We start from the raw sequence: 12,373 nt of genomic DNA, 5'->3' as shown, positions 1-12,373 counted from the left end.
AAAACTCAAATTACTAAAATTCGGAATGAACAAGGAAATATCACAACAGACACGACTGAAATACAAAACATAATTAGAAGCTATTTTGAAAATCTATACTCCAACAAAACAGAAAACCTCGAAGACATCAACAAATTTCTAGAGACATATGAATTACCTAAACTGAACGAGGAGGACATACACAACTTAAATAAACCAATTTCAAGCAATGAAATAGAAGAGGTCATCAAAAGCCTACCAACAAAGAAAAGTCCAGGACCAGATGGGTTCTCAGCCGAGTTCTACAAAACCTTTAAAGAAGAGCTCATTCCAATACTCCTCAAACTATTCCATGAAATAGAAGAGGAGGGAACCCTCCCAAACTCATTCTATGAAGCCAATATCACCCTGATACCTAAACCAGACAGAGACACATTGAGGAAGGAAAATTTCAGACCAATATCCTTAATGAACATCGATGCAAAAATTCTCAACAAAATTTTAGCAAATCGCATACAAATATATATTAAAAAGATAGTGCACCACGATCAAGTGGGTTTTATCCCAGGGATGCAAGGTTGGTTCAACATTCGGAAATCAATAAATGTCATTCACCATATCAACAGACTTAAAGTTAAGAATCACATGATTATTTCAATAGATGCAGAAAAAGCATTTGATAAAATACAGCATCCCTTCATGCTCAAAACACTAGAAAAAATTGGGGTAGTGGGAACATTCCTAAACATTATAAAGGCAATCTACGCTAAGCCCATGGCTAATATCATTCTAAATGGTGAAAAACTGAAAGCGTTCCCCCTAAAAACTGGAACAAGGCAGGGATGCCCTCTTTCACCACTTCTATTCAACATCGTCCTTGAGACTCTAGCCAGAGCAATCAGACAAACCAAAGAAATTAAAGGGATACGAATAGGAAAAGAAGAACTCAAACTATCCCTGTTCGCTGATGACATGATTATATATTTAGAGGAACCTGGAAATTCCACCAGAAAACTTTTAGAACTCATAAGTGAATTCAGTAAAGTAGCAGGTTACAAGATCAATGCTCATAAATCCAATGCATTTTTATACATAAGTGATGAATTGTCAGAAAGAGAAATTAGGAAAACTACCCCATTCACAATAGCATCGAAAAAAATAAAATAATTGGGAATCAATCTCACAAAAGAGGTGAAAGACCTCTACAATGAGAACTACAGAACACTAAAGAAAGAAATTCAAGAAAACCTTAGAAGATGGAAAGATCTCCCATGTTCCTGGATAGGCAGAATTAATATCGTCAAAATGGCTATACTACCTAAAGTGCTATACAGATTCAATGCAATTCCAATTAAAATTCCAATGATGTACCTTGCAGAAATAAAGCAAGCAATTATGAAATTCATCTGGAAGAATAAAAAACCTAGAATAGCTAAAGCAATCCTCAGTAGCAAGAGCGAAGCAGGGGGTATTGCAATACCAGATCTTCAACTCTACTACAAAGCAATAGTAACAAAAACGGCATGGTATTGGTACCAAAATAGACAGGTAGATCAATGGTACAGAATAGAGGACATGGACACAAACCCAAATAAATACAATTTTCTCATACTAGACAAAGGTTCCAACAATATGCAATGGAGAAAAGATAGCCTCTTCAACAAATGGTGCTGGGAAAACTGGAAAACCATATGCAATAGAATGAAATTAAACCCCTATCTCTCACCCTGCATAAAACTCAACTCAAAATGGATCAAGGACCTTGGAATCAGACCAGAGACCCTGCATCTTATAGAAGAAAAAGTAGGTACAAATCTTCAACTTGTTGGCTTAGGATCAGACTTCCTTAACAGGACTCCCATAGCACAAGAAATAAAAGCAAGAATCAACAACTGGGATAGATTCAAACTAAAAAGCTTTCTCTCAGCAAAGGAAACTATCAGAAATGTGAAGAGAGAGCCTACAGAGTGGGAGAATATTTTTACCAACCATACCTCAGATAGAGCGCTAATTTCCAGAATCTATAAAGAACTCAAAAAACTCTACACGAAGAATACAAATAATCCAATCAACAAATGGGCTAAGGAAATGAACAGACACTTCACAGAAGAAGATGTACAAGTAATCAACAGATATATGAAAAAATGTTCAACATCCCTAGTAATAAGAGAAATGCAAATCAAAACTACCCTAAGATTTCATCTCACCCCAATTAGAATGGCGATTATCAAGAACACAAGCAACAATCGGTGTTGGCGAGGATGTGGTGAAAAAGGAACACTCATACATTGCTGGTGGGGTTGCAAATTAGTGCAACCACTCTGGAAAGCAGTGTGGAGATTCCTCAGAAAGCTTGGAATGGAAACACCATTTGACCCAGCTATCCCACTCCTTGGTCTATACCCAAAGGACTTAAAATCAGCATACTACAGAGATACAGCCACATCAATGTTCATTGCTGCTCAATTCACCATAGCCAGATTGTGGAACCAACCTAGATGCCCTTCAGTTGATGAATGGATAAAGAAACTGTGGCATATTTATACAATGGAATATTACTCCGCAATGAAGAATGATAAAATTATGGCATTTGTAGGCAAATGGTCGAAATTGGAGAATATCATGCTAAGTGAGATAAGCCAATCTCAAAAAACTAAAGGACGAATGATCTCGCTGATAAGCGGATGAGGACATATAATGGGGGTGGGAGGGGTTAGCATTAGGTTTAGGGTTAGGTTTAGAGTTAGGCTAAGGAGAGCGGTAAGAATGAAGGAAAGAAGGACTGTATAAAGGGAAAAGGGTGGGAGGGGTGGGGGGGAAGGGAAAAAAAAGAAACATCATTACCCTATGTAAACGTAAAAAAATAAAAAAAAAAAAAAAGAATGTAACTAAAAGAAAATGATAAAACTCCAATTGTGTCTATGTAATAAATCTGTATGAAATAAAACATATGTATAAGAAATAAAAAAAAAAAGATCACAATTAAACAGAGAAAATAGAGAAAAAAATCTTGATTTAATTAAAGAATTGTTGAATTTCAAAAGATTCTCAGCTTCTCTTCTCAGCAGTGTTAGAAGGGGTCATCTGGAGTGTGATACTTGCTCCACTGGGTTCCTGGAGAGAGGTAATCCTGTGGGCAGAATTCCCAGAGGTAGGATTTGGCTCAGGTAGACTCCAGTTCTTTGATGAATACCAATTGGTCTGGAGATTTAAATCAGCACACCTCCAGGGCCCAGCAGTTGCCAGTTCATGCAGAAAAACTGCACCCCAGAGATCTTCCCTGGGTTCCACTCATGTGGTAGAGGAGCCAATTCTTAGTCCCCGATTATCATCTGTGGACCCCACAATTCCTGGTCTCACATTCAGTCTCCAAACTCAATCTCTACCACTCCCACCCTTTTGAATTCCCGGCCAGGCCTGTCTCTCCCAGCAGGTCCTGCAAGCAGCGGGATTGAAGGGGGAGGGGAAGAGTCAGGTGGATTTCCACCTGTTGTCCCTTGTGTAAACATCTCTCCATGTTTGATTTTCTACTGGTCACTTGGGCACCCTCTATGTTATGCATGCAATGTGGATTTTCCAGGCCTGTATTTCAGGCCAGACTCAAATTTGCCAGAAATTGGCTCCCCACACCTTGACTGCAAAATGGTTCCTTCCTCTGTTCTCTGCAGAGATTGGGCTTCTTTCCTGTACAAGGAAACCGTGCAGGGTGCCTTTCAGTTAAGTAGGGCAGTGTCTTTGATCTCACAACTCTTCACACCCAGACATGCCTCAGGCCTAGTCAGGAAGCTTTAATAGAAAAGAGATAACGTACGTAGGAGGTCTTTAGGTGTAACTGAAAGGACTTACTGAGGAGTGAGGAGGGTGGTAAACATAAGGCAGGTGGCAAAAATAACATTCGAGTTACATTCAGGTTTCTGCCTGGGGCAACTAGGGATGAAGAAGAGGTTGCCACTGTGAGCCTGAGAGAGAAAGTATGAGAGACTTGAACACAGGAAGAGAAAATTAGTTTGTGGAATACTGAGAACTGGGGGAAATTTAAAAAAAAAAAAGTTTTATTGATATGTGAGCCTGGCACTCAGAAAAGAAGCTTAGAAAGAGGATTGAGATTTGGATGTCATTGGTGTAGATGATGATTGAGAAAATTCTAGTTTACACACCATTCCTCCTGATATATGAATGGAAATGACAATATAAAACTTGAAGACAGAAATCCACCTGCAACAATGAAAGGACAATTAAGAAGGATTACCAGCAGATAGATATTTCAGAATGATACAGTGTTTTTTGGAAGTGTGTTGATAGATGAACACTATAACCTATGGAAGGTAGGGCCCAGCGTACCTTATGAGGGATGCAGGACTACAGGGGAGTGGACAATAATATACTCACTAAAACCTTGAGAAATACCAGGTTAAAGTTCCCAGTAATGATAGAAGCTGAGAGAGAGAAGAAAGTTAGGAATGGGGCAGGGTAGTGATGTAGGTCCAGCAATGAGGATTAGGTCCCTATCAACAATTTCTTTGACTTTCCTAACAACTTTAGAAAAAGGGGCACTGGGCATAGTGGCAACACCTGTAAGCCCACTCATTTCAAAAGCAGAGGTAGGAGGATCACAAGTTCTAGGCCAACCTGGGCTAAGAGCAACATTCTGTCAAAAACAAACAAAATCAAGAGTTGGGGATGTAGCTCAGTAGTATAGCACTTGCCTAGCATGCACAAGACCCTCTGTTTGATCCCATTAAAAAAAAAAAAAAATTAGGACCAAAAAAAGAAAAAGAGTAAATAAATGAAAAACAAGTCATAATTATAATGGCAATAATGTCAACATGAAGGAGGCCTACTTAAGTCATTATGAAAGTATTTTTTGTTATAAGGGAGAATCTATAGTTACCAAAAAATAAAAGCAAGAAAAGAAACAGAAAAATCAAAAATAGTTTTTTCTAAATAAATACAAACAAAACTAAATATAACAAATTACTTCTCGTTTTCATAATAGACATCTATCACGTGAGATGATCTGTCACTGTGGTTCTAATTTGCACTTCCTTGGTGATTAATGGTGTTGAGCACCTTTATGTATACCTGTTGGCTATTCGTGTCTTTGGAGATATGTCTTTTCAGGTCCTTTGTTCATTTTTAATTGAGTTATTTGTCTTTTTGCTCCTGACTGGTTTGAGTTCCTTATATCTTTTGGACATTAATCCCTTATTATACATAGTCTTTGCAAGTATTTTTTTCCACTCTGCAAGTTGCCTTTTCATTTTTTTTCCTTTTGCTGTGGAAAAGCTTTTTAGTTTGATGCAAACCCACCTGCTTGATTCTGCCTTTGTTGTCTATGCTTTCAGTATCAAATCCAAAAAATCACAACTGAAACCAGTGTCAGGGAGCCTTTTCCTTATGCTTTCTTCCAGTTTTATGGTTTCAGATCTTATGTTTTGGTACTTAATTCACTTTGCTTTTTGATGACAGCAATATTTTTCACTGACCTAAGTCTTTCCTTTAATAATATTGGTATATTACCTAATATAATTATAGTACAGGAATTCATCCTCTTTTATTTGAACAGTTCCAATTTTCCATCTCTATTTTTCAGTAGTACTCTTTTACAAAATAAACATATGAAAATGGGAAATAGCCCATGCTACTCTCTTCTTTCTTTCAAATTTCTGCTCCCTTCCAACCTGCCTGGTTGTTTTTCCTGTGTCCATATCTTTAAGTAGTTTTCTGTAACATATGTTGAAGTCATAACCTCATTACTTCAGAATGTGACCATGCATGAACGTAAGTCATTGCAGATGTAATTAGTTAAGATGAAGTCATATTGGAGAGTCAGGGACCCAATCCAGTGTGACCGACAGGTATCCTTATAAAAACCAGAAATGGACACAGACTCCCACACAGGGAGAACTCTGAAGACAAAGACCTCAGTGATGTTTCTGCAGACCAAGAAATGCCAAAGATTGCTGGAAATGAAGGAAGCAAGGAACAGATTCCCTCCCACTGTTCTCAGGAGGAACCAGCCCTGCTGACGCTTTGATCTTAAACTTCTAGAGTCTATCAGAGAATAAATTTCTGTTTTTCAGGCCATTATGTCTGTAGTACACTATAACTGCTGCCCTAAAGAACTAATATATGTAAAATGTCCAAGGTTTATAATGAGTGATTAGAAACTTACACCACCAAACTAAGTAAAACTATATTAACTGCCTGAGAATAATTTCACATTCTCTCTATATCTCTAGTTTTCTTATCTGTAAAATAAGGACAATAATATCACATAGCATTGTTGAAGGGACTAAATAAGCTTATATATATATATAATCATATATATAATCACATATATATGTATATATGAGTATATATATATATGTGGAGTGTGTGTGTATATATATATATATATATATATATATATATATATATATATATAAAGAGAGAGAGAGAGAGAGAACAATGCCTGTAACATTGTATGCTCTCAATAGCTAGTAGCTATTCTTGTGCTTCATTCACTGAACTATATGCTATACACAGGTTCTGGTACAGACACTACGGTACATCACCAATCAAAACATAAATATCCAACTCTATGAGGTTTACATTGAAGTGAGAGGATGCAGACAATAAAATGAATAAGCAAATTATGCAATATGTTGGCCAGTGTTAAGTCATATGAAAGGAAATAAAGCAGAGACTATGGATACGGAGGGTCAGTAAGGAGTCAGGCAGTTTTTAATAGGGTAAATTAGGGAAGCATCACTGAGGGAGAAAGCTTTGGGCTTACCTGGCAAAAGAACATTATTGAGTTTCTTCCACATCCAGTGTGGGTGAGGGAAAGGGTTTCTGTCAGAGGGATGGGCTGACTGTAAATTAATCACTAAGAAACTTATTTAATAGCAGAACCACAGGAGACAATTATACTTTGAAGCAGAGGCATGACCAATTGAGCCATACCAATCTGGCTCTGATAATGGAAGAGCCCACCTGTCCTTTATTTATTGTCATACAGGTAAAAGAGGGACCAGGAGGAGCATCTTCTGTGAGAAACAGGATGGGGTGGAGTTAAGGAAGCCATTTGCTCTGGCAGGTCACGTGACACATCCAGGACATGCAAATTATGGCAGTGAGCCACTCTGCATGGAAGTAATATTCTTCAGGCGATCTGGAACAATCTCTCAATGATTGCCAGTTCCTGAAAGCCAGATTTCCATGTCTGATGGCTCAACCAACCTGATTTTGCTAGCCATAGACGGCTCCCCACAGAGCATTACAGGTTTTAACAACAAAATGCCTGAGACCTCATGCTTCATAAATAAAAGAGATTTTTTGAGCTCTCAGTTTTGGAAGCTGAAGGTCCAAGATCAAACGGCCCATGGATTTAGCCTCTCGTGAGGACAACTTTGATTATGTCACAACATGGTGGAAAAGAAGTAGAAAAATGGTTACATGCACCAAGTACATAGGTTGGACCCATTTATAGCAACACACATCCATGAAAACTAACCAGGGTCCCACTAGAGCTGCATTAATCCTTTCTGAAGACATGCTTCCAATGACCTAACTTCCTCCCACTAGACCCCACCTCTTCAAGGTTCCACCACTTAACAGCACCATACAGGGGATCAAGCTTCCAACACATGAGACAAGCACAACACAGGCAGAAATAACTACAAGTGCAAGTGCAAGTACCCTCAGATCAAAGCCTGCAATGTTCAAAGAAAACCAAGAAATCTTGCGCTGGTGGAGAAGAGTGAACCATATGGAAGGCAACAGATGAAGCCAAAAGGGTAACATGGTAGCAGACTATATATGTCCTTGAATGTTTTGACTTTTGCCCTAAGTGACGTGGGAGGTTTCTGGAGTAACATGATCTGGGGTACATTTTTACAGGACCACTCCTGCCATTGTGTGGGTATAAATTTGATAGTGGTAGGGACTAGAAGAGAGGGAGGAACAAGAACGGAAATCCTAGTTGGACTCTATTTCTGGAATCCAGTTTTGTGATCATGATGACTCTGACTAGTTATTTGATAAAGGAGGAAAAGCATAGAGGCAATAGATATGACGGGCTTTCCTGGTGGATCAGATGTGGTATTAGAAAGAGAGAGAGGAGTCATGGATGACTCTAAGGCTTAAGACCTGCTATTGTCTGAGTGTGTCCTCTGGAAGTCCATGTGTTGTGACTTTAATTCCTCAATGCATCAGAAGTGAGGGGTGGGGTTTGGTGGGAGATGTTTGGGTCATGGGGATGATGCCTCTCTTGTAGTGGGTTTTCTGTCTTGGGAAGTTTGGCTCCCTTCCCACTCTCTCACACGTTCTGCTTGCCCTTCCACCTTCTGCCATGTGTTGAAGCAGCCTGAGGCCCTCACCAGAAGCCAATCCAATTCTGGAACCATAGTTTCAGGCTTCCCAGTCTGCATAATCATGAGACAAAATAAACTTCCTTTCTTTATAGATTCTGTTTATAGCAACAAAAAAAAAAAAAAAACAGACTAAGACAATAACTGAGCAACTGGAAGTACATTTCCAACAACTGAACTGGGGAAGACTTTTGGAATTATGGTTTAGGGAAGGAAACAGCAAAGTTGTACTACTATTGCTCTTCCTCTTCCTTTTATTATATTATTGTCATTATTGCTATAATGAGAGGTACCTTCATCAGTTTTTATTTCCTTTATTCTTAGCTCTGTCACCAATCAGATTTTCTTTCATCTCCTACAAAGTAATCAATAGCCGTACACCTACCAAACATGGTCAGCACATTACATCTAGCTGGTTCTTCTTTCAAATGTAATCTAGTCCCTCTGAGAAATAGGCATACGCTTAGTATGTCTAACAAGAACAAATAACTGGATGCTCCCCATCTGCCTCTGTGGTCAGGCCTCTCTCAAACTCCCCAGAAATCAGCTTTTTCTCTTTTTTTGGAAATGTCACTGTTCTTCGCTTTTTCTCATTTTAATCATTTTTCTTCTACTTACCTAAATTTCCATTAATCCTTCTATCAATTCTCCCCTACTAATACTATCTGATCTCATTCCCATCATTTCTATGATTCCTCAATAGCACAGTAAATCTCCTGACCTGTCCCTGGAGTACCCTCTCCCTCTGACTTGTACCAGGAGAATCCTCTTTCTCTGGAGTACAATTCTTTGCTACAGAAAACTGAGTTAATATCTCTGGGTCTGTTTGTTCCTATGTAAAATAATGACATTATCTTTAAGATAATTTCAGCTTTGACTTCTGATCTGACTCCACATTTAGCTTTCGGTGGTTTTCTTTTCACATGTGGCAAGTTTCATTTCTTTTATAACACCTTTAAAATCTCTCCTTCCATTACCTCCTTATTGTTTTCAAAGTCCTACCCACATTTTTTTAATCATTATTTCTTAGGCTAAAGCAAGTGGTTTTTACCTACTACTTTAAGGTTGGCCAAAAGAGAGTGTGTATTCTTTCAGATTTTTTTTTAATAAAGTAAGAGAAGGATAACATTCAAAGTCTAAAAGGAGATAACCCTACTTGGATATTTCTTTACCATGAATGAGATCTTACAATTTTCTTTGAGAAATCTGTGATTGAAGTTCGTTGGGCTGGGGTGTAGCTGGGTGGTAGCATGAGTGCTTAATGTATGGGAGGCCCTGGGTTGACTCCCTAGTACCCTCCCCCAAAAGTTTTGTTAATGCCAATGACAAGCAGCTAATGACGCCAAATCTGATATGATTTTTCTCAGACCCATTTTTGTAAGTTTTCTTCATTTCTTTGTGGTGTTCCCACCATTGACTTCTTCCATCATTTAACTGCCAGTTTTGATAGGTTAATGAGAGAGTAAGGATGACAAAGACAGAACAATTTAGCTCAGCTGACTGCCCCCTTTAAAAACAAAAAACACAGTTGATTTCTCCAGACTCCAGACTAGGCTGATAACATTAAAACAATTCCAGAGACAAAGGTCTTTTTCTAATGCTTTTATTTAACAAAAAATCCTGGTGATTTCAAAATACATTAGACATTCCATTCACTGAGGACAAAAGAGGTTATTCTAAAACATTCTGTAATAGTCTTAAACTGGTTTTATCAGAGCAAAAGGGAAAAGGGAAAAATCCACCCCAAAAGGCCATTCTAGAATAGAAATTATACTGCTGGATTTCTTAGGCATTAAGAAAATTCCCTCTCTCTCTCTCTCTCTCTCTCTCTCTCTCACACACACACACACACAAAAACACACACACACTTATGTATATTAGTTTAAAATATTCCATTTTAAGATTAAATTTTACATAACACATTGGGACTATAAATGGGTTCCAGAATATAATGACTACTTCTTACTATTTTCAGCAAAAGAACTAGACTTCCCATTATCCAATACTGCTTTCTAAATTTAACTTTGTAAACTTGTCAGAAAAAAAATGTTTCCTATCTAGCCTCCTCTGCCCAAAACAAATATCAAAATGTCACCTCCCCCCAATGCCATGGTTATGACATGTTCCCCTCTTCTGAGTTCTACTGGAACTTACCCTGAGTCCTTCTTATCCCCTATACCTCCTGTATGAGAACCTCTCTTACCTATCAGTAAGTGTTTGTGGAAGAAAGAAGAAACAGAAAAATAAATAAGCATTATAGTTTAATTTTTTCAAAGCATGAACTGTGGTCAAACAAACCTAGTTTTGTATCTCATTGCATTTACTCAGCATGTGGCAAATGACACTGATTTAACCTCTTAGCTTTTGCTTTCTCCTTTAAATAATGGAGAAAATGAAGCCTACCTCATGGTGTACTATGAAGATGCAACTGAATAAGATGCTAGACACCCGCACACAGGTGCTCAATTGAAAGATATTCCCTTGCTATATTCTAACCTACTGTGCACAGCTCAATTTTGCATTATGGTTGGTTGAACACAGGTCTATTTCCGGGGTGTATGCTTTTGAAAATGTCTTGCTCAACTTTTTTTCCTCTAGAACCGAGTGGAATGAATTGCCTATTTTGGAGGCACAGTAACTGTGTGTTGCACTAAATTGATGTTGAGTCAGAATCAGAAACAATGGTGTGTGAATTTTGGTTCTTTGGGCTTTTTTGGTAACACAGTTCCTCTTCTATAGTTCATTTTCAGAATATAGTTTCTGAGCTAAGGCTCAGGCCTTGAGACAGCCCACCATGTCTTAAATTAGGTTGTACAAAATAGAACTACTTACCTAAATTCTTTGGTAATCGATTAGAACACTGTTTCATTTCTTACTGTAGAAATTTCTGCAGGGAATCAACCTTATCCTGACAGGGACAAAACTGAAGTCACTATTCTATGCTGGAAAAACCAATGGGTTGAAAAGAGCACTGCCTGACAAACATGAGTTACAAACTCCAGCTCATGCCTGACTAGCTGTGAGACCCTGGGCGAACTCATTAAACCTCAGTGAAACAAATGGAGCTTAGTCTGCTTTGGTTTATCACTTGGGGTCTTCAGGTACATAAGGAAGGAGATGCCTAGGAGAGTGCTTTACACTATGAAACAGGACCTGGCAACCTAGAAAACCTCTGCTTTTTGCCTATGTGAGCTCTTCTTTGGTCGCAGTTCAGGTTTCTACCCTTATTCCCTCCTTTGGCAAATGACCACAATGTTAGTTCAGTTCAGTAGAAAAGCTGTGTGTGTGTGTGTGTGTGTGTGTGTGCACACGCACACGCATGCATATACTCTAGTGATAAAATTCACATAACCTGCGATCTTTTCTTTTGCATGCCAAAGAACTACAATGCAACAAGAAACTGCACTCATGAATCTATACTACAACCAATGCAGTGCCTGTAAAGCAAAGGACTCTTCTGCCAGCAGGAACTGCATACATTCTTTTTTTGTCTAAAGCTTGAACAATATTGCACAACCCAATGGCTCTCAGCCTTTCCCATGCGTCAGTCACAGCTTCCTTCATAAAATATTGTAGACACAGCCCAAATACATCCTCACGGAAAACCATCCCCAGAAGCCCGGGAGCAGCTTGGAGGAGGAGCACACACCCACATCCTCCCAGTTCAGGAGGGACTGTTGTTTCTAGGTATTTTACAAACATCACCCCAGAACCCTTAAGAAAACTGGAAGGAAGGGGAGGCAGGTTGGCCAGCTACAGACTGCATATGGTAGAACGAATCTTCCCAAACTTCTGGAAAAAGTCCTCCTGTGCCCTGGCCAAGGCGTCTTCGTCAATGAACACAGCGGGCCTCTTGGCCATGAGGAAGTACTGCACCTTCCTCAGACTCCAGCCCAGCACGTACTGCAGCCAGCCGCAGACGGCCGCGGTGGAGCGGCCCACGCCCGCGTTGCAGTGCACGTACACGGTGTGTCCATTCTCAAGAAGCGCGTGCAGGAGACACACTGCCTGCGGCAGCATCTGCACTCGGCCTGACGGAG

At 39.1% G+C, this 12,373-nt stretch overlaps 1 protein-coding gene across 1 annotated transcript in view; it reads right to left on the bottom strand.

Moving 5' to 3' along the window:
* Nucleotides 1-9,920: 9,920 nt before the first annotated feature.
* The window catches only part of Epm2a (EPM2A glucan phosphatase, laforin), an 89,081-nt gene continuing 86,628 nt past the window's right edge, over nucleotides 9,921-12,373 (bottom strand). The window contains exon 4 of the mRNA XM_047559032.1: nucleotides 9,921-12,364. Coding sequence (XP_047414988.1) covers nucleotides 12,087-12,364 — 278 coding nt within the window. The 3' untranslated portion in view covers nucleotides 9,921-12,086. The remainder of the gene's footprint in view (nucleotides 12,365-12,373) is intronic.

The sequence above is a fragment of the Sciurus carolinensis genome, chromosome 7, assembly GCF_902686445.1.
Source record: "Sciurus carolinensis chromosome 7, mSciCar1.2, whole genome shotgun sequence".
In the NCBI taxonomy this organism is placed as follows: domain Eukaryota; kingdom Metazoa; phylum Chordata; class Mammalia; order Rodentia; family Sciuridae; genus Sciurus; species Sciurus carolinensis.
This window is presented reverse-complemented; position numbering and strand designations above follow the sequence as displayed.